We start from the raw sequence: 23,432 nt of genomic DNA, 5'->3' as shown, positions 1-23,432 counted from the left end.
TGTTCTGCTAATTATCTGATCTACATTTTAGAAATTGATTTGAAGCTGATTCCATCTGTTTAGCATGCACCAGAGTGCAGAGGAAAGTGGCTTGGGTATAGGACAGGCTTTGCATAGTCTTGCTATGTAACATGATTACATTTAGTGGTAAAACAGCATGGGGGACACATCTGCTCGGATTATTTCCAGGAGGGAGACACTTCCATTTTAGTTAAATGACAAATCAGCTGGCTTTTGAATATTTACACTGTAGGATGCAAGAATTAGATGTGAGCTGGATGTGAAAAGTATCACCCTACAGGTGACTTTAGAGGGCAATGTAAAAAACAATGTGCATGGGAGTGTACTAACTGTGCTGTCTCCTATTTAATACAACCATAGTTTGGACAAACAAGGATGGGGTGTTATTTTCATCTGAATCTAAAATAGGTGTTTACTTTCTGATTGAAGACGTGGATAATAGAGTTATGTGTTCATTTACTATGCATGACAAAAGAGTTATTCCAGCAAGTTTTACAGGGAGTGGGTGTATAATCATTGCAATTATATCTGCCTAACAATGCAGTCTCCAGAAAGTTCAAAGGAAACCAAACATATTTTATATTATATATATATTTTTTCAATATGTAAAAGTACACAAAAGATATAGTGATGTCTTAACTATACCTATCCTGACTGAGTCTTCGCAGAATAGAAGGGAGTATGCAGCGGCTATGTGGATGTCCCCAACATCAGGGGCAGCCCCCAGTTTTCAAGTTATTTCAGTGTGAATATTCTTTCATACTGACCAACTGTAAAACTATTTTTTTCTCATGTTGGACTGTTGGACAAATTTCTATCCATCTTTTAAAAGAATACCTGGCTTTTCATCATGCAGTGGAAGAACTCAAAGCTTGCATATGACATGCTTATCTTATGCTAAGAAAGACACAGCAGTATTGTCCTCAATCAAACTCTTGATTGTCTCGTATAAGAGATTATCGATGGAAAGTTTATGAATAACTTCTGTTTGTGGATGATTTTTAAAATGGCGTCACTTTATGCCATAAGATAACAAATCACTGATAGATCTCTGCTGTGATCTGAGGGCTAGTCTTGGCTTCTATTGATATGATGTAGATCTCTTGTGTAACGTGATCCTAACAACGAACATAAAAATCCAACATTCATTTCAATCCATCAGAGAGCCTGCCACCTTTTCTCATAGTGTGCAAGCATGGTCACAGCTAGGGATGAGCGAAGTTTAGAAAAATTTGATTCAGCAACTTTGCCAAAGAAAGCCAAGAAATTCGATTTGTTATGAATTAATTTGTCACGGATCACTATAAATCAGGTACACCCAGGCCACTCTGCCCTAGGGTACGGCCAGATGGAGTGACTGTGCTGCAGGAGGGTTGCGGCCATGCTACATTGAAGAACCACATGGGCAATTAGCCCATAGCTGTCTTTCATTTAATAATGAAGACTGCACTGTATAGTTCTTCTTCATTGTTATTGGCCACATGGCACCTTTAAACAGGGGCTGTTGCTGGTATGGGGTTGGGCTGGTTAGGTTGTGTCAACAATTTGCATATTGTCTCTGTTGTGATGTGCAATCTCCTTCAGGTTATTTGACAGTTAACAATGAATATTAATCAGCTCTGGCATACCCACTTCTCAACCCCAGAACTCTTTTGCCCTACAGGTGGGAGCCCTTCTTCTGCCATATGCTTTTCCTCCTTTTCCACATAATGTAATATCGATGAGAATATGTCATCAGGAGCATCCAGATTCTCTTCTCTATGCATCTTTCTGACTTTTCTAGGATGTGGAAGCTTTAAGGATGATTTGGAAGAAGTAAAGCCAGCAAAAGATGAGGATGGTCATCATTAAAACCTGTCCCCCCTAAGGGGTGCAGACTGGATGGTATTGGTTGGCACACTGGCACCAGAATAATAAAGGCTTCTATCTTATGGAATTGTCCATCGATATGGTATTGAATTACATTTACGGCTGATATAGGAATAGGTATGTTTGAATAAATAAAAATGATACAGAATAAGTCTCCCTGAACTTTCCCTGCACGCTCCCTCTCCAATATTTTTCTATTAATAATTTTCAGCAACACTGTCAATAGCCGATGGGCTCTTGCCATGTCTCTTCCTATGCTCAGATCACATGAGAATGGCAGAGACCATGCACTATGAGGATTTTATAGGGCTGTGACATCAAAGAGGATGGCTATCTGTGAATTGGCTGGCTGCACGGCATTGTGGGTGATCTTGCACTCCCGGGCTTCTTACTTTCAGTTTGTAACACGTGCAGCTGCCATTTTAGGAAAAACTGATTTGTTACCACCAAGCATGAGGAAATTCTGATTAGTTGTGAATCAAAGTTTTCCTAAACATTGGACTGAATTTGGCTTTGAATGCTTTGCTTTACTCAACACTAGTCACGGCTGCTGAATTACAAGGTGGTCATAACACCTGGTTACAAGCAGTGTATAATGCAATAAAAAAATGAATCAAGCAAGCAAAGGAGGCAATATGGACAATCACAATATATAAGTAAGTGCCTTGTATTAACTTTCTCTACATGATAAATGTCATTTGCTGAAATGAGACCTCTTCTCCGTGCCAAAACCTTTCCAGTCAATCAAAAAAAGGTTTTTCCTTCTTCATTCCCAAGATATTCTTCAACTTGTACAAATTCTCAGACCTGTCCAGGGAGGAGTCAGCAATAGATATTCTGGAATAGTGGTTTAACACAGCAGGTTTAAGAAGAGACACATAAAAGGAGTCGGGAACACATAATGAGGCACAAATGTGCAGTTTGTAGCAAACCAAGTAAAATTTCTTCAACCATTCAAAACGACCAATAAAATGAGGAGCAAACTTATAGTATGTAACTTTCGGTATAATATTCCTTGTGAAAAGACAGACCTTGGCCCAGCAGAGAACTGAGGCGGAGACCTGCGGTAATGATCTGAGAACTTCTTCATACAAGCAGACGCCTGTAGCAAGGAAGTTTTTGTCTCTTACCAGATCTGGCAGAAATTCCTGACAGTGCAGTCAAGGCAAGAACAACTGAGGACATAGTTAACAGCAGAGGCACTCTTAGTTGATGGCCATAAACAATGAAGAAGGGAGTCTTCCTGGAGGATTCACTAGAATGATTGTTATATGAAAAATCAGTCCTGAGAAGCAACCGACCAATAATCATGACGTGTGGAAGTGAAATGTTGCAGATAATTGATCTTAATTTGATTGACCTGCTCCACTTGTCCATTAGATTGTGGATGACAGGCAGAAGAAAAGTCCAGCTAGACCTCCAATAGCTTGCAAGTAGCTCTTCAAAACCTAGAGGTGAACTGCACTTCCCAATCAGACACAATGTGAGAGAAAAATGTGTTCCACAAATACAACCACAACTCCCAAAAAATTAGAACGCTGTATAAAATGTAAATAAATGTAATTAAAAACAGAATCCAATGATTTGCATATCTCATAGAACTATATTTTCTTCACAACAGAACATAGAACACATATCTGATGAGACATTTTACCATTTCATGGAAAAAAAATTACCCATTTAGAACTTGATGGCTGCAATGCATCTCAAAAAAGATGGAATAGGGGTAAACCAAAGGCAGGGCCTAATTTAAAAAAAAAAAAGCTGGAGGAGCTATTTGCAACTAAGTCACATGACTAAATGCCAAAGGAGCATGTTAGAAAGGCAGAGTCTCTCAGAAACAAAGATGGGAAGAGGTTCACCAATCTACGTAAAAGTGCACTGCATCTAAAAATGGCGAAACAATTTCATAAAAATATGCCTCAATGTAAAAGTGCTAACATTTTGAATATACCACCATGTACAGTACATAATATCATCAAAATATTCAGACAATCTGAAAAATTTATGTGTGCAAGGGACAAGGCTGACGGTCAATATTGGATGCTTGTCATCTACAGGCCCTCAGGTGGCACTGCCTTAAAAACAGATATGATTATTTACATTGCATGAGCTCAAGAACACTTCAAGAAATCATTGTTTGTGAAGACAGCTGTGCAATCCACAAATGCAATCTGTATCATTCAAAGAAGAAGCTATATAAAACAAGATCCAGAAACACCACCATTTCCTCCGGGCCGAAGATTTTTTTAAATGATCTGAGGCAAACTGGAACAGGACAGAGCATCAGAATTATTTTCTTTCAAAGTGAAATGCAGGAAGAAATCAAACCTGGAGAAGAACAAGCTTGACTTGGTATGAGCCACTGGGCAGGCTTGATGTAGGTCAGGTTTTTATGGTTAGTGAAGATAGCAACTGAATGACTGGCTCACGTTAGTAGGTGACACCACTCCTTTAAAGCCATGTTAATTGCCAGTAAGACTAGTTCACGTGTGCCCCCGGACTGCCTCTCTGTGCCGGTAGTCAATGGGGACGGAGCAGCAGTCCGGGGGCACACGTGAACTAGTGGCAGGACGGATCCGACAGGCTGTTCACCCGCTGGAACAGCCAGCCGGAGTCCCCTGCCGCTAATGTGAAAGTACCCTAACTCTCTGTTACTGATAAAAAAAAGTTGCATTCAGCTGAGGAGAAGGATTTTGGAAAGAAGCCACAAGTGACCATCTTACCAGAGGAACTCTTCCGAGTGAGGTTTCAGCACCCACTGAGGAGGCATCTTCCCTCAGGAAAAACTGCTTCAAGATATCTGGATGGTGCAAAATCAAGGCAGACGAGAAGGCCTGTTTGAGGGCCTGGAATACTGTCTTTGTGTGTACACTGCCTGGCATTCAATCTTTTGTGGGTAACAGCAGAGGAGAGGTGAGCATGGAGAATAAATTGATGGTAATAATTGGCTAAGCCAAAGAACCACTGAATAGCATGCAGGCCAGTAGGATGGGGCAACTCCAGTACCGCTGAGAGGTTTTCTGGATCCATGGGTATGTCCGTGTCAGAAATGATGTAACTCAGGAAGGGTAAGGATGTTTTTTTAAACAGACATTTTTTTAAGCTTTGCAGCTATTGTGGGATGATACAAACATGTCTCCGGTATGTGAACAAGTCCAGGGAAAATAGGTCATCTAGGTATACTACAACACAAGAGTTGAGCAGGTCATGGAAGACATGATTCACAAACTTCTGGAAGAGAGCAGGCACGTTGCATAAATCAAGGGGCATAATGAGTATTAAAAGATGTCTTCCATTTGTTACTCTAACAAATTCAAATCAAGTTGTATGCCCTTTGAAGATTAAAGGGCACCTGTTAGCAGATTTGTACCTATGGAATTGACTGACCTTTTGCACATTCTAATATATGCAAATTAACCTCTAGGAGCAATGGGGGATTACCAATATTCCTAGAGGCCCTGCTCTCTCTGTAAGCTCTCTGCCCTCTGTACTTTGATTGACAGGGTCAGGCAAGAAAAACATCTTCACTAGTGATGAGCAGTAGGGGCAATATCCGAATTTGTGATATTTTGCAAATATTTGGGTGAATATTCGTCATATAAAAATTTGTGATACTAAAATTTGCGATAAACACTACTCCTAAAGTCAAAGATTGCAGCCTTCTCATTGGCCCACAAGCAAGAAGCAGTGAGGGATCATGGGTACTGATGAAAGAAATTCTCGAATATTGGCGATTATGAAGATATAGCACTATATTCTAGATATTCGAGCATTCTTGAAATGCCAATATTTGCAATAAAAATCTGCGATTAGAATATTCGCGATCAACGCTAGTCTTCACATTTGGCCCTGACTTCTCCTAAAGTCAATCAAAAAGCAAAGGGCGCGGTAGTTGCAAAGAGACCAGAGGTTCAGAAGTAATGTGGCAAAAATGTATCTTCATGTATGCCAGTTTCCTGGAAAGAGACAGAAATCTATCACATCTCTGAGCTGCCCTAGATTTTATTTAGGCACATGGACTGCCAGAGGAAGTACCTAATTTATGACAAGGCCTGCACCTTGTCATAAATTAGGTGTATCCTCTAGCAGCAGGGGATATCATAGACTGGCATAAAACATTTACACACGTGATGAAATGGCAGATGCGCGTAAAACAATGCAGTTACTACTGTGAAGCCCCCAAAAATTGGGAAAAGGTGACACCATTATTTCTGTGTATATACTATACTTGACTATTATATACTGTTCAGGTCACAATTTTTATCAGCTTTTTGAGGCTAGAAACACCAGCTCCAGTTGCTGCATGGAAGTCCATGGGAAACATTCAATGCAGGACATATAGGCATTTTTTATGTGTGTCTTTTGGGTCAATGGTGTTTTTTCTAATCACAGCATTACCTGTGTTTGATGTTTTTTACCCAAATTCCCTTCTATTTTTCTCACACAGATCTCCATTGGATTTTTTGCAGCTTCAGAATATGCATGTGTAACATGTGTTGGCATTTTTGTAATAATTTTTTTTTTAACCATAAAGCTCTACAGAAGAAGTGACATCACGGGGGCACATACTTTCTTTTAAAAAATGCTAGGCATTGCAATCAAAATCATTTAAAAATGGCAGGTGGTAAAATATTATATATGGGCAAAAATTCCTCAAAAAAGCTACAAGAAAAACAAAATGCTTAGGCTATTTTTGGCCCAGAAAAACACCAACACTAAAACTGTGTGTAAAGGAGACCTAATGTCCTAGACCAATGTCAAAGCTGAGGAGCTGGAGCTCTAATCCTTATATTGGGTTCAAGGGAAGATAAAGTTATACAGTATATCAATGAGACTAATAATAATACTGGCAGTAGCTTCAGGATATCATTTGAATTATGCTTACTTTCTTGATCTTTCTATTCGGATGGAATGTTCTTTACCATCATGAAATGTTTTTTTTTCGGGTCTAATGATTATTTGATGTGGTTCTTTAGATCCTGAGACAGCAACTTCCAACTTGCCTTTTCTTAACAGAACTGCATAAAAAGCCTGAACAATAAATATAAAAGAGGTAAGTTTTAAAGTAAGTCATGTTTTTTATTAGAATACTAAATATCAAAATTATTGAATGGGTATAACTTTTTAATAAAGAACCAAATCACAAATGTTGAATAGATTCAACTAAATAACCCCCTTCACAAGAGAAAGTAATCTGAACCCACCAATTTCGGTTGACTGTCTTATGTGTATGGGTCCTCTGGACTTTCCCCAACAGATGATGCTAAATGTGAATGTTGATAATTTGTTTTGGCAACAGATAAACTGCTAATTAGAACAACCAATAAGAGAACTCCAGTACTGTATATATATGATACACTGGGGTCTAGTGTACAATACTATAACTAAAAAAGGAAGAAACCAACCAATAACCCCCTCAAAAATAGAAAAACACTCATAAAATATATGCAGTTTTATTAATAATTAAAGTATACACAAAAAAATTACGTAAGGCACAAGGTCATGGGAAAACCGGGGACCCCGTGTAACAGGGAAATTGCCCCCACGCTCACACGTACCGCAATAACAGAGAGACAAACCAGAAAATCTGACAATAATCAACCACACATAATGGGCCCAATAATAAATACCCATACATTACATATGACTAGATACATACCCAAATAGATAGATGTAAATTGTATCCACTGCCACCAATACTGTGTCAATGTGACCGCGTAAAGAATCATTGACCAGCCACCAATTACTAAAAAGCAAGGGGTCTGGTCACAGCTATACAGACTTATAATCAGGCGAAGACACAGCAGTGGTAGGTATACTGCAACAATCACTTATTCTTAATCACACGAGAGAAAGACATAGGAGTGTATCAATTACCCATGATGTGTGGTAGCGCCAGATATCTGGGCAGAGCAGTACCTCCTGACAAAGCCTTTTCCAGGCGAAACGAGCATTGAGGTACTGCTCTGCCCAGATTTCTGGCGCTACCACACATCATAATTGATACACTCCTATGTCTTTTTCTCGTGTGATTATGAATATGTGATCGTTGCAGTATACCTACCACTGCTGTGTCTTCGCCTGATTATAAGTCTGTATAGCTGTGACCAGACCCCTTGCTTTTTAGTAATTGGTGGCTGGTCAATGATTCTTTACGCGGTCACATTGACACAGTATTGGTGGCAGTGGATACAATTTACATCTATCTATTTGGGTATGTATCTAGTCATATGTAATGTATGGGTATTTATTATTGGGCCCATTATGTGTGGTTGATTATTGTCAGATTTTCTGGTTTGTCTCTGTTATTGCGGTACGTGTGAGGGTGGGGGCAATTTCCCCGTTACACAAGGTCCCCCGTTTTCTCATGACCTTGTGCCTTACGTTATTTTTTGTGTATACTTTAATTATTAAAGAAACTGCATATATTTTATATGAGTGTTTTCCTATTTTTTTTGGGGGGGGGGGGGGGTTATTGGTTGGTTTCTTCTTTTTTTGGTAACAGATAAACTGCTGCCATAGGTGTTTGGCAATGGCATAGAACACAGCCATGCACTGTATGCAAGAGTTGAAATGAATGAATGGCACCTTAAGACAGGGAAAGATCAGTACGACTTGGGGAACTGAAAATTTTATTGGAACTGAAAAGTTAGAAAGAATGTAGGCAATGTTTCTTAATTGCCTATGTCTTGTGGATAAAAATATGTGTAAAGCTAAGTATAAAGATAAAATATAAGAAGAAACATTGGCCCTGCCCCTGATTTACCAAGGCTGGTGTGTGCTACACCAGCCTTCATAGGGCCTTGTCATAAATTACTTGCCTCCTCCAGTTCTAATATATGGCAGCTCAGAGTCATTATTTATGTCTATTTGTGGAGTAAATAATGATGAATTAGCTGGGCCGATGGCACTGCCCTTGTAATGCTCTTACTCCACCCTTGTCATGCACCTTTTTGTAGACTTGGCAAGGGCAGCATAAAATGCAAATTGGGACTAGAAAAAAGCAAAAAATTTGTGATAAGGAGAATGATAATTCCCCACTGTGTTCTATTTGTTCCTTTTAGGAAAAAAAAACATCACATTTTTTCTTTACCTGTCCACTTTGTCTACGCTTTCTTCTTGGTGAAATAAGAGATCCTCCATTGCCAAATAATATCATTCCAGACTCATTTTTGGTGCTGAATGATAGTGTAATTTCTGTCCCGACATCCATTGATACTGGTGGCACTTCTATATAACCAGGTTTTGAAAAACTGACTGATAGCACTTTCTGTAAATGAAAGAAAACCAAACAGCTATTTACACATAATATTTAATGTAGATTAAACTGAAAATTACTTTGTATATGTCATATTTAAACAAATGTACAAAATGTTGAGATAACTGACCCCCATATGCCTAAAAGAATAAAGTAGAGTAAATCATTTTGGTAATATCAACCAGCCTTGGGGGTATACATAACTGATCCATGCTAAAGGTGGTCCTACACTTTAGGCCGATCCTCCTATAAAACATACACTCTTGACTGAAAGTGCATTTGTTCTCCATTAAGGAGAGGGGATTAAACTGCTGCCAGACACCTCTGGCATTGGCTTATTTCCTTTGAGAACATAGGATTGACAATCTTGTAATTCAACATTTGCCATCCGTGGAGAACCAAGTCAACATCATACACATTAGATGTTCAGCTTGTCCTGCTGGAACTGGAGGGTTTGGATGAGGATACTTATTCTATTGATATGGATCACTTCCCCTAACTATTTTATGTGGCATTTCAATGCATATGGTTGGACAAAGGATGGGTATGAATAAGAGACATTTGGTACTCCTATTGTTCCTTTCTTATATTCTTGAATGACTAATACATGTGGAGCATTCTATTGTTTAGAAATTATTTAGCTGGACTTATACTTATGCAGTATGTACTATGTAACACAAAGAGTTATCTCATAGCTTGGTCTTCTTGTAATTCAGCACTGTATGCCTAGAAGCAGCTTTTTTCTTATGATAACCGCTTAGAAAGGCCAGACCTGTTTATAAAGGGATTGTCTTCATTTCATTTTGTTGGAATGGGAAAAACTTAGACGTGAGGTTTTCCAGATACTTGGTATCATGACCATTCCAACACCATATCCATCTAGGACAAGATAACCTGATGACTGTTTTGCCTCCATGTCCTTTCCATGAGCTAATTCCACACACTCTTGTTAGCACTGTAAAACCAGTGAAGAACAGATCCCAGCACATGTTCTCGCCATCCATTAAAGTAAGGGATTCAATAAACATGGCCTACGTTGCCAATCGTTATTGGACTCATAGAAGGTGCATGGCCTGCCTCTATGGAATATATACTCATGTATTCATTTGTATAGGTTTGGGAAAGCTACAGTGTGATGATTATGGTAAAGATGAATATGCTATGAAACCTATTATTCTAGTTATTTATTATTGTTCTTAACCCCTTAATGGGCTTCTCTGTGAATGAATTAAAATGGCCACCAGCAACCTGTCCTACAATCTGAGTAGGACTGGTTGACTCTACTCGCAGAGACTGTAGGATTAGTTACACTTGACAGACATGTATATTTTTTAACATTGTCAGCTATGTAGCTACTTTATATGTAATGTAGTCTTTTATTTAGTGACTTTGCAATGAATATAGTGAATATTCTGTGTAGTATAGCACAGAGTGGATAAAAAATATTACAACAGCATGGTCTATGTGAAGGTGCGAATACATGACAGTATTATCTCATTATTTGTTGCTTATAATAAAGTTGTTTTACAACCTTCATCAGAAGTCTAATCCATAAACCATGTGAAATGATCTCTGCTGAAAAGCATACAGGTAATATTATAATGCAGTAAACCGGCTGTGAACAAAATGTAACAGGATTATAAATCTCTTTATTTTTTCAAAGATGCTCAGTCTGAAAAATAAGTTTAATTAACTGCCACAAGAGTTGTTAGAATTTGCTCTCACAAAGACCAATGGAGAGCCAGATGTCCTGCTGAGTTTTACCAACACCTTAAACAATCTTGTTTTTATACCTGTTTTGATATTTAACTTCATACTCTAGCTGTAATGCCATATAGAAGACAGTATATTAATTTCTGAATACATTTTTTTCCCACTTTTCAGTGCCCCTTTTCAAAACTGCCATAGAAAACAGCGGCCTACGACTTTTATGTTTGGTCCATAATGTATATGGATGAGATTTCATCTCAAGCTTGAGCTGTGCACAAGACTTGAACAACTCAATTCATCATCTATAGGGCTGAGGGAATCAGCTAAGCGCTGTACTCTGCTTTTTTCATCAGCATCATGGAGCCTCTCTGCTGTGGTTTAGTTAGCAGGGATAGTGGGCTCCGGAACCCTGTTTTAGTATTCAGCGTGTACTCCAGTGGTGGGACTCCAGTGGTGGACAGGTGTTAACTGTACATGGTTTGAAAACCTGATTAATGTCATGAGCTCAATTGCTATCAAAGGTGTTCATGGTGGAAAGGAGCCGAATTCCAAGTATGACCTGCTACAGGTACTTCCTAGGGTACGACCACATTGCACAGTCATGTTGTGGCTCTGCTGCAGTTAAGTATCGGGCTGCAGAAGAAATAATTAAGCAAATGAAGACTTCACTGTTTAGTCGGCCTGCATTGTTAATGGCTGTGTGGTAATGAAGGTGTTGTGTGGCCATTAATCGTTTAGTGACCAGCCTTAATGACCAAGCAATTTTTTTTCTTTGTCACATTTCAAGAGGTATAACTTTTTAACTTTTTCGTCACTGCAGCCATATAAGGGCTTGCTTTGTCAGGATAAGTCGTAGTTTTGAATGACACCGTTTTGGGGTACACATAACTTATTGATTAACTTTTATTAACTCTTTTTTTGGAGGGTTGAAAAATGATAAAAGACCAGCAGTACTGCCACCTAGTTTTGACGTAGCGTAAATTTTTCAGCATAAATAACATGATATCTTGTCACTCTCTATATAAGGAGAGGGTAGGAACATTCCAGAGTTTAGTGTATTTGTAGTTTAGGTAAGCACAATAATGTAGCTAACTGGCCAGCTCATCCTGGACCTGTATTTGATGACCAGTCTTACAAATGGACTCTGTGACACCCGTGTTCATGAGAAGCCTCCGGTACCTAAGCACACTATACAGTTTTGTGCACCTGGATAGTTTTCCATATCCCAAGGTAGAAGTTTGTATTATCAACCTGTACAAAAACTGTAACGGTCTTACTGGTTGCAAGATGTTGCTCAAAGTATTACTCCCACTTCTGAATGCTAAGGTACAAGTCAGTTAGCAAAGTGCAGAGTAAGAAAGATTGCCTCAACTATTTTAAAAACACCTTTTGACCTATGAGTACCTTCATAGGTTTGAGAACTGTAACATCTGAAGATGCTGTATTCCTGTGTAACATCAGCTGGTCCATTGCCAGTAAGACTTATACCGAGCTGTTGGCATTTAAAAACTGTTCTATTGCACCAATGTCTCCTCATTGCTTCCTGCACTACATTTGCACTGCAAAGTGCTGCTGTTATGACAACAGGGACCCTTCCTTGCACTGTAAAACCATCAACACCAAAAGCACCTTGACAGCCATCAGGCAGGAGAATCGGAGTGTGCCCTGAAGGCAAGAACCAGTGCACCCTTCCCGTCAATGCATGCCTGCCCCTTGAAGCTTCAGAACAATAGGTATGACTAATAAAAGTCTGGATGCTGCACATGGTGATAACAGCGCCTTAAAAATATTGTTTTTGACTATAAGTCTACATCGGTTATAGTACCATTAAATCCTCTGATAGACTGTAAGTATAGTGTAATCATTTATACCAAGTGATGACAGTCACTGATACTGGATTCTACTCTTGGTCAATAGAAAAAACTGCATGTTGAATACATGAGTTATTAAACTCTGTAGAAAAGGGTATTTTGATCTCTATATTTTTGACTCTAGAAGCATGAGGAAAGTTGTAAATCACTGATGTTCAGATAACAGGGTTTAGTGAACCAGAATACTTTTGGCAGTCTGTCTTCCTATAGCAATATTAGTTTTAACAGATTTATGCTGGTTATAGAATATAGTCATAAAACCTATGGAAAATTTGGATTCTGACCTGATCATAAATATAAAAAAAATCAGACATAGATAAAATGAACGGGCTAAATTATCATCTGCACTGTGGAGCACAACTTTGAATCTCCAAAACATGAATTTATCAAGTTTTGTAGAAAATATGCCTCAGTTTTTACAGTTCTTTTTTATGGATGCAGGTTTTTATACCTTGAGATTTGCAATGGGGGGCACTACTCAACCACTTGGCTGTAAATAGAGGACTCTTCAATGAATTTTAAGCATGGCAACTATATATTTGTCAGTGTTTAATACCGCAGCTCTCTAAATTCAAGTTGTGTGTTTATTTCTAGTGTAATGTCGAAAGAAGTCATGCTTTTGAAGTTTCTCTTCAAATGCCATTAACAGGTCTTGGTTTAAGATGACTTCCCCCAGCGCTCTAGTAAATTAGTCTAACTGGTTATGTTCAGAATGAACATCTTGCAAAAGAAAATGATAGCTTACAGCACATTTTTACTTCTGTGAAAGGTTGTTGGAAGCATGAACAGGTATGGGGGCTTTATGAAGAAGCTTAGAATACACAGCGTTAAATCTCAAAAAGAAATAGGTTATAGCTTTTGATTGCTGATAATGATATAGACCTAAACCTGCCTGATGATAATGGCATAGTACTATCATTGTACATCGTGGTTGAATTACTAAAGATTTATATGTCCACCACTTCACTAGATTACATTTAACTCTTTTGTCCAATCTGATGAGGAAGAGATGAAAATGGAGCTTAAATATTGCAGATGATATCTTATATCTGGCATTGGTACTGTCATTGTATCACGTGTGGCCTGAAAAACAGTATTTTGGTAAATGATTGGTAAAGTGGTTTTTGTGCCGTCTTTTGCTCACTTGGCTTCTATAGAAGTGAAATGACTGGTGGTTATGAATGCGCACCACCACTCCAGTGCAATGGAGCTTATTCCAGTGGATTGGACATGTGAACTAGCCTTACAAAAACAGCAAAAAAAAAATGTGAATCCTTTAACAATGATAGAACAAATATAGATAAAAAATGGGAACTGTAAACACAATATGGAACAAAAACCAGATTTAATGTGGAAACAAAAATTTAACAAGTTGTAAAAAGAAACTATCTGTACTGCACATCAGTTTTTTCATGTGCAATTGTCAATGAGCCCTTAGGCCCCATGCACACAGCCGTGTCTGTATTTTGGTCCACAGAAAAATGTATCCTCAAAGTACAGATACCTTCCATGTGCATTCAGTATTGTTCTCATGTACATCAATAGAGGAAGGTATTCTTCTCTGCAGTACGGACGAGAATAAGATATGTTCCATAATTTGCAGAATAAAAAAAACGGATATGCAAAAAGCACTAATAGAAGTGAATGGGTCAGTGTGCTATCAGCAAAAAAATATGGTGTGATATAAATGTATAAGAATGAGTGGAATGATGGTAATTGACACTCAAGTAGTCATATAACCCTAATTAGTATAGCCCTGTATATAAGTGGAAAAGTACTGAGGGTACTGGAGTTCAGGAAAACAGAGAAGATTCTCAGGCATTGTCACAAATCAGGAAAACAAGTTTTTGTGCATGAACACATGAAGTGTTCATAATAAGATTTTTTTCATAATAATGCTTTTCTCTTAATAAGACTTTTCTCATAATAATACTTTTCTCATAATAAGAGACGTGCCTTGCGCTGATTCCAGATTCTTCCCTGTGCTGATTGTTGGAATCCCCCAATGTGTGGGCAACGGGTGATGCTACAATATCTGGTGATGTATTGATGCTTTTCTCCTACTTACTTATGATAGTCAAGATAACTGTAGTTTTATAATTATGATAACTCTTATTGTCAACCATCATTTTATAATCATTAATCATAAATAAAGTCATTGTTTTGCTTGAACTCACTTACGGTCCTAGTCTGTGTGCTAGTGAGCACTCCGTAGCAGTGTTAGCAACACTTTAATCAGGCAAAACACAAATTGGCATTGTCGGCGGGATGCCAAATTGATATATCTTTGAAACAAATGTATGTATTAGAAAATACATTTTTGCATAGAGATCCACAGGTGCCAGGGTATCTTTGTGCAAAATATTGTCATTTGGCAGTTTGCCAAAAAGTTTTGAAGATTAACTGTTTGGTGTCAGGATGTTTAAACCAAAATCTAAAGACAAGGTTGAAACTGCAGTGGAGATTCCCGGCTGGACTGAGACTCTGTATAACCTAATTGCACAAGAGTTATCTAGGGCAGGATTGGCAGAATAATGGGAGAGTAAGTTTAAGGGCATTGAACCTCTTGATGTTGTTAAAGTACTTAAGGGGGTCCCTGCTAAGGCAGGTGATGTAGTCTCTCTGGGGAGACGTTGCTGGATTTTGTTGACAGCCTATAAAAAGACTCATACAAGATTACAACAAGTTTTGAAAGAATGTTGTAACAGAAAAGTGTTGAACAAGAAGGATAGATTGTCCTTTTGCAGTGTGGTCAGAGACTAATCAAGGATAAATTAGAGCATTACCAACACATTGCTGAAACTGCTGCTATAAAAGTAGCCCAGACCAAATATAGAAAAAGGAAAGGTCCAATAATCCGGAAAAAGTGTACATTTAGTGGAAATGATGTCTTTATATTAGAAAATATGTGTTTCTTTGTGTTAGCAGTTGTTTCAGGATGGGAGAAAGCTTTGTACTACATTATAGCCACCAATTGGTCCTATTGGGGTGGCTTGTGTGGAAATTGGTTGTCAACATTGCTTGAAGTAGATCCAGTAGAAGTTGTAAACTGTATGCAGAAAGTGACAGGTTGGAAAAGCGAAAGAAGTGTTTGCCTTGAGAAGGACAATGGTGGTTAACTGAATGAAAGTATCTTGACAGGAGACAAGAGGGTATTCTTAAATGAATTATGTAAGTGATTAAACTAGGACTTGAAATGTTGAATTGTTAATTGTCTTTCTTTGATTTAATACAGATTGCGGAATAGAAGAGACAGAGTGGAGATAATTTTTTTTGTTTCCTATTTCACAAGTTGCTCTTTTATCTTTTAGAAAAAAAAAAGGGGGAAAACCGTTTTTATGTATGTTTTACCATGGTATTTACAATAATCGACTAAGTGGTTTTAATGACTAATAATTGTATATGATGTGGGATATCCCTTATATAATTAAATCCATGTGGCATCATATTGTTTGGGTTGTCTTATTCTGTTAACATGCACTTTGTATGTTTTGTCTTAAATAATTGGATTTACATTTGTTTGTGTTACTTTCTATTTGTAGGAGAGAAGATATGAAGAATGTGCAGTTTGCCAAGAAACGGGCAATTGAGTTTACAATATGTTTCTCTCTCTCATCCAGTTCAGGGTGTGGTTCTAAATATCGATAGATGAGTTATAGGAAAGCTGGATACTTGTACGATGGCAGATAACGGGGGCTGTCCACCTGCACAAGATAAGAGGTGTGGAGGCTGTTGAGTGTCTGATGATGCCTTCCAAGGCCAGAAACCAGGATAGATGTGTTGAAGTTGTGTGTGAAGTTTGTCCATGTGGCCATTAACTGTGTATATGAGGCTGTAGCAAGAACTGAAATTTTGAAGGCGCTTGAGATGTTTTTTTTTTTTTTTTGTAATGCGCATGGGAGATTTTTGGAACTCAGGTATGTTTGTGTGTTGAAATGTTCCTTGTGGGACCTACATCTGTTATCTGTACTGTCAGACTTGTTTGTTTTCATGTATGTATGGTTATGTGTTACAAGCTGAATGAGGGTACTGGAGTTCAGGAAAACATAGAAGATTCTCAGGCATTGTCACAAATCAGGAAAACAAGTTATTGTGCATGAACACATGAAGTGTTCATAATAAAAAAAAAATCATAATAATACTTTTCTCTTAATAAGACTTTTCTCATAATAAGACTTTTCTCTCTGCGCATGATCAAGTAAATATGATAATGCGCTTACATGCCCAATCACGAGTTTATGAAATCATATTTGCTTAAGAAATTAGGGGGGCTTCCATGGGGAATGGGATTCGTTGAAGACGCGGCAGAAGTGCCTTGCACTGTTTCCAGATTTTTCCCCGTGATGATTGTTGGAATCCCCCAATCTGTGGGCAACGGGTGATGCTACAATATCTGGTGATGTATTGATGCTTTCCTCTTACTTACTCATGATAGTCAAGATAACTGTAGTTTTATAATTATGATAACTCTTATTGTCAATCATAATATTATTATCATTGATCATAAATTAAGTAATTGTTTTGCTTTAACTCACTTGAGGTCCTAGTCTGTGTGCTAGTGAGCGCTCCGTAGTAGTTTTAGCAACACTTTTATCAGGCAAAACAAGAGGATAGCACAAAAATGAAAAATATGGTTATGTACATAAGCCTTAGTTAAGCCTTAGTTAAAAAAAATAAAAAATTAACTTGTGTTGTTCAGACAATATGGTTTGTAAAGAGGTGGTGTTAGAACGTTAGCCAGTCAGAATTTTCTATATTTTTGCATACATTTGAACAAAAACTACCTCAGATTTTCACACAAGTCCTTAAAGTAGATAAGGATAACCAAAATCAAAGAGATGAGTCAAAATATTAGAATTGGCCATGTATGTATTGAGGAAAATAATATTGCATGTCCCCCGTGCAGCAATAACTGCAACGAAACGCTTCTGGTAGTTGTCGATCCCGCACATCAGCTTGGAGGAATTCCTCCATACAAACCTACTTCAGCTGCTAGGTTGGTGGGTTTTCTCCCACGAACTGCTCACTTCAGGTCCTTCCACAACATTTCTGTTGGATTAATGTCAGGACTTTGACCTGGCCATTCCAAAACTTTAACTTTATTGTTCTTTAGCGTTTCTTTGGTAGAATGACTTATGTGTTTAGGGTCTTTGTCTTGCTGTGTGACCCACATTCTCTTGAGAATCAGCTCATGGACACATATCCTGACATTTTCCCTTAGAATTTGCTGGTATAATTCAGATTTATTTTGTTTTTATGATTTGCAAGCTTTCCTGGCCCAAATGTAGCAAAACAGGCCCAAACTATGAAACTACAACCACTGTATTCCACGGATAGGATAAGGTTTTTATGAGATTTTTATGATGCGTTTTCCTTTGTACAAACATAATGCTTCTTATTTAAATCAAAAATTTCTATTTTAGTCTCATACATGCCCAAAAAATTGTTCCTTGCCTTCTGGCTTGTCCAGGTAATCTTTAGCAAACTGTCAGCAATGTTCTTTTTGGAGAGCAGTGGCTTTCTGCTGTCCTACCATGCACATCATTACTGTTTAGTGTCCTCCTGATGGTGGGCTTAACTAAGGTGAAAAATACTTTTTAGTTGCTTAGAGATTAACTTGGGTTCCTTTGTGACCTTGCTCTTGGCTTGATCTTTGTTGGTTGACCACTACTGCGGGAGATTAATAATGGTCTTGAGCTTCCTCCATTTGTACACAATCTGCCTGACTATGTTGATGGAGTAGTAGAGTCCATACTCTTTAGATATGATTTTGTAACTGTTTCCAGCCTGCTGAGCATTAGCAAGTCTTCTTCTGAGGTCTTCAGAAATCTCCTTTGTTTGTGCCATGATATACTTCCACAAACATGTGTTGTGAAGATCAGATGTTCATAGATCCCCATTTTTTTATTTATAAAATAGGTCACCACTGACACCTGATGTCTAATATTGTAACTCATTTGTTTGATTTTGTTATCGTTATATACTTTTAGGACTTGAAAATCTGATGTAGTTTTAGGTCAAATTTATGCAGAAGTAAAGACATTTCTGAAGGGTTCAGAGTTTTATATATACACACATGCAGACACACAAAGTGGTGATTGAAAGTTTGTGAACCCTTCAGAATTAGGTTCACTGTATTGCAGCAGTTAGGTACCATAATGATACTATAATCATTAAAAATTAGTATATCACCATAGCAACCTAGAATCCTGTTGAGTAGAACCATGGGAGGAGTGTGACTGGAATACTGATGTGAAAATGGCCTAAGAACGGATTAACACTAAGTTGTTTAGTGGTGTTTTTGAGTACTTTTGCGTTTTATGGCATTTTTTTCACATGCAGTTTTTGGTGTGGTTTTTAGGCATATTTTTAGCGACCAAAAAAAAAATCAAAAACAAGATTCAGTGTAAAATAAACTTAAATGAAGAAAAAATACAATGCAGTCTGGCCTACCTCAAGGGCACAACCTTTGGTTAATCCTATGTAATCAGAACTGCTAAGTAAGTTGTATGGTGTTCGGGAGACTTCAATATCCTTCAGACAGCCAGCATACTTCTTTAAATTAACTTCAGGCCTAAAAGAAATAATAATAATTTGCCACTGAATATTTATAAATATATTCTCAGACAAATATGTCCTCAACTTACTACATAAAGTAATTCAATTTCCAACATGCCAAAAATGGACAGACCTCAATGGACAGAACTGGTGCTCAGTTAAAAAACAAACAAAAAACACTTAACTGTGTGCAACCCCACAGTTCTCACGCCCCAGTGTTGTTTGTGGCTGCTTCCAACCCCCACTAGTCCTTTGAGTGGACAACAAATTTATATAAACTTTTTTTCTTATAGATGATATCCACATTGGATAATTTTCATTCTCAAAATTTTATGAACTTGTCACATACTTACCTGTCCATGCTCTGGCAGTGAGAATGGCCTCTCTGTTGTGGTACAACCAGCACCGCTGACAGTGGGGCTGGTCGGCCTAGCAGGGACACCAGGCCAATAAGGCTGCCACAGGTGTCACAAGCTGTCCATGAGAGATTTAACAGGCAGTTCCTGGGAACAGGTGCCTATGATTCATCTTCTTAGACTCACTAGCCTGTATTGTACTATTGTTTGGCTTCCTGGTATTCTGTCCCTGACCTTGCTCCTGACTACCAATTATCCCTCTGACATTATCTCCTGGCACTAACCCCATCTGGTATTTGACTCTGTGTTTGCACCTTGTGTTAGTCCTTCTGACATATCTCTCTGGTTTGGACTCTGGCCTGATTTTGACTTAACTTTTGAATTCTGATCCGGTCGTGCTTTTGTCCTCTTTCTGTCTGACTACTCTTTATCCCACTATTTTTAGGCCCCTCTCACTTAGGGACCCTCACCTAGTTGTAGGCCGCCATTTAGGGCAGATTGTGCAAGAAGGTAGGGACAGGTGGAGCAGAAGGCTGCACTGTTCCCTACCTAACGTGATAGAACTACTAGGATCATCTCTTTGTGAAATCCTCCTAAATTTCTGTTTGCAACTTCTAAGCATTAAAGAAGTATTCCAGGCTCTACCTGGTTGCCAGGTTCTGACACAGCTCATACCACCGATCAGCTTTTTGGGTGTAGCTCCATCACCAGACATCAAAGCTAGAACTACTCAGCTCATCCATGTAGTGAAGGTCACTCATTAGTACAGTGCTACTCCCATTGAAGTCAATGGGAGCAGTGCTGCAGTGACAAGCTCTTTCTTCTACGAAGTTAATGGAGATGTGTAGTTCTGGTACCAACTTCTGGCAATGGAGCTACACCCGAGAAGCTGAATGGTGAGGGTATGGAGTGTTGTTCCTCTCCAATCAGCTGTTATTGGCCTATGCTGAGGATAGGCCATCACTTAGTAAAATTAATATGATAGTATACCAAAAATCAATGAAGGGAATGTGTATAAATAAGCAGTAGTTCGCAAATTGCAATATTCACATCTTAGATCATGCCACATGGCTCTTAGCTACATAAGGATTTGATGCTTGCATAATTTGAACATTAAGTGTTGCCTCCACACAATTTTATCTTTCATTTTACTTTCCCTTTAACAAAATATATGCAGTGAATACATAAAGGAAAAAGTTTTCTTTTCTCTCTTTCATCTTAAAACAAAGCTTGCTTTTCAATATAAAAGCTGTGTGTGACAGTGCTGTGTGAGTTATAAATGACCCAAGTACTTTAAGTCAATGCCAGTTGTTCAGCGCTTTTGAATCTTAGCGCTTGAGGCCCTTGACAATTTAATGTTCTATTTTTCATACCAGAGTAGAGAATAATGTCTATTTGCATTGGAATATATTCATATGTAAAGCTACTATTATTGTTTCTCAAGGACCAGGGGAATAGAAAATGCTCTGATTTTAACAAACAAGCATTAGCTTTCCATGGTGCTCCTAGCAGCTGTAGTGTTAATTTATACATATGCGGGAATCAGAAATTTGAGGAGAATAACATTTAAAAGGCATTAAAAGAACTTTATAACTTCACAATTTGTTTGGCATATATTATAAGCCTAAGTGTCGGCTTTATTAAGGTTCATTTTACAAGTATATTTGAAACTAAAACTAATCCATTTTGTACCATAAGTCTGCTGATCATGACACCTTAAAGGGGTAGTCTTGCATATTAAAACATTTTTTAAAAAGGCTTTGGACAGTGTAAAATAAGTCACACTCACCTTAACGATCCCCCAACTCCCCCATATTTTTGTTTTTAGGTCGCCTGCTGGTCTCTTCTTCCTCCTCCCTTTCAAGCACATGAAATGATGGATCAGCCAATCACTGGCTGCAGCAGAGACCCGCCAAGGTCAGTGATTGGCTGAACATGTCCTGTGGCAAGAGGCCACAAAGTAGGGAATGGGAATGGGCGGGGGGGGGGGGGAGTCCTAGAACAGAAGCGGTTGGGGATCGCTTCTTAGGTGAATACAACTTATTTTATTTCTACACTATTTTCAGCCTTTCTTCTGTTGGAAAACCCCTTTTAAACCATTAGGAACTATTGATTGTGTCATGTAATACATTTTTGTATATATCATAAAACTTTTTAAATATTCAGAAAAGTTTAAACAGATTAAAGAGAATATGTCACCACACCACTCCTTCAGTAAATAATTGTATTCCATATGAAATGACAATTCTTATAAATCTGTTATGCAACTCCTCTATTATTCCTTCCAGAAGTTTATGAACAAAGATACAACTGGGTAATACTAGTTGGGGGTGTCCCCCCGCACATTCTGACACTGTCGCGACTTTGCAGGGACACAGCTGACAGTGTAAGACTGTGCAGGGACCTCCCTCCCCCCCCCCCCCCCCCTCCACACACTGGTAAGTCCAGTTTCACATTTAGTCATAAACTTCTATCAAGAATAATAGAGGAAAGTGCAAGATTTATAAGAAAGGATGATCCAGAATTTGTAATGCATGGGGACAGCAAGTAGTTACTAAAACAGAGATGTCAGAAGAGGTGACTGTTTCGCTTTACAGATTGAATAACTGGAGTACCCACAATATCAGCAGCAACACAAGAATTAATGTGGGTTCACATCACGTTTTATGCCTCTGTTTGACGTATACGTAAAAAAAAAAAAAAAAAAAGAATACAAAAATGAGGCACATCACATTCATTTTTTTACTATGGAACTATATGATGAACGGATGCCACTGTATGGAATCAGTCTGAGGCATCCGTTTAATGGGGGGAAAAAGTGCTATGAACCCACCCTAAGTCGCTGAGTGCTGGTAGTTAAAGGGGTTTTCCCATCTCAGACAATGGGGGCATATCGCTAGGCTATGCCCCCATTGTCTGATAGGTGCGGGTTCCAACGCTGGGACCCACACCTACAATGAGAACGGAGCTGGTAAATGAATGGAGGGCGCACTGCGCTATTGCCGTCTGCCCCATAGAAATGAATGGGAGCATGGGCCATGCATGTGCTCACATTCACTTCTATGGGAGCAGCGCTTGGTGGTGGACAGACCCCGGGAAATCTGGGCTCCTCCAGCCACAGCGCTCCCCGATTTGTTCTCGTTGTAGGTGTGGGTCCCAGCGGTGGGATCCGCCTCTATCAGACATGGGGGCATATCCTAGCGATATGCCCCCATTGTCTGAGATGGGAATACCTCTTTAATGCTTATGTCATGGCAATGGCTCAGGAGCTGAGCCCTCACTACAGCTTGTGTGTGTCAACTTTATAATGCAGCTGACACCCGGTTCTTATTGCCAGGAAGTAACATGGCTTCTTTACTATTAGAAATGTGAATCTGTGAAATAGTCCATAATTACTTATTTTCCTAGAGTAATATAATATTAGTGCTTAAGGAATTGTGCAGAATTCCTGTTTTCTTCACTCCCTCCCTATCCCTTTTTTTAAACTGCACTTGCCATGTAACTGCAGTATGTAAGCTAGTTGACTATTCAATAACCAGCATAATTGTGAGTAGACCTGGGATATAAGCAATCTTTAAAATACATAAAGCATTGTATGTTAAGAGTTTTATTATGATTATATTTAGAGCTAAAGTGTATTTCTACAGGTGAAAGAGCGCTCTAGAAATATGTACGAGATGTAGGTTTAGGTTTTCTTTATTTGAGTTTTATGTTATACTTCATATAAACATTATTAATCATTTCTTAATCAATTTTATTAGCACTGTATTCCCTGCAATATATTTG

The 23,432-nt window shown here is 38.5% G+C and overlaps 1 protein-coding gene across 1 annotated transcript in view; it reads right to left on the bottom strand.

Annotated features, from left to right (window-relative positions):
* Positions 1-23,432, bottom strand: part of LAMA2 (laminin subunit alpha 2) — a 772,405-nt gene that overhangs the window by 28,037 nt on the left and 720,936 nt on the right. The window contains exons 52-54 of the mRNA XM_044291170.1: positions 19,186-19,306; positions 8,987-9,163; positions 6,779-6,924 (exon numbers count right to left, since the gene is read on the bottom strand). Of these exons, the coding sequence (XP_044147105.1) occupies positions 6,779-6,924; positions 8,987-9,163; positions 19,186-19,306 (444 nt within the window). The remainder of the gene's footprint in view (positions 1-6,778; positions 6,925-8,986; positions 9,164-19,185; positions 19,307-23,432) is intronic.

This window comes from Bufo gargarizans, chromosome 4 (genome assembly GCF_014858855.1).
Source record: "Bufo gargarizans isolate SCDJY-AF-19 chromosome 4, ASM1485885v1, whole genome shotgun sequence".
Taxonomy (NCBI): Eukaryota; Metazoa; Chordata; class Amphibia; order Anura; family Bufonidae; genus Bufo; species Bufo gargarizans.
The sequence above is the reverse complement of the archived record's forward strand: the minus strand, read 5'-3'. Positions and strand labels throughout refer to the sequence as shown.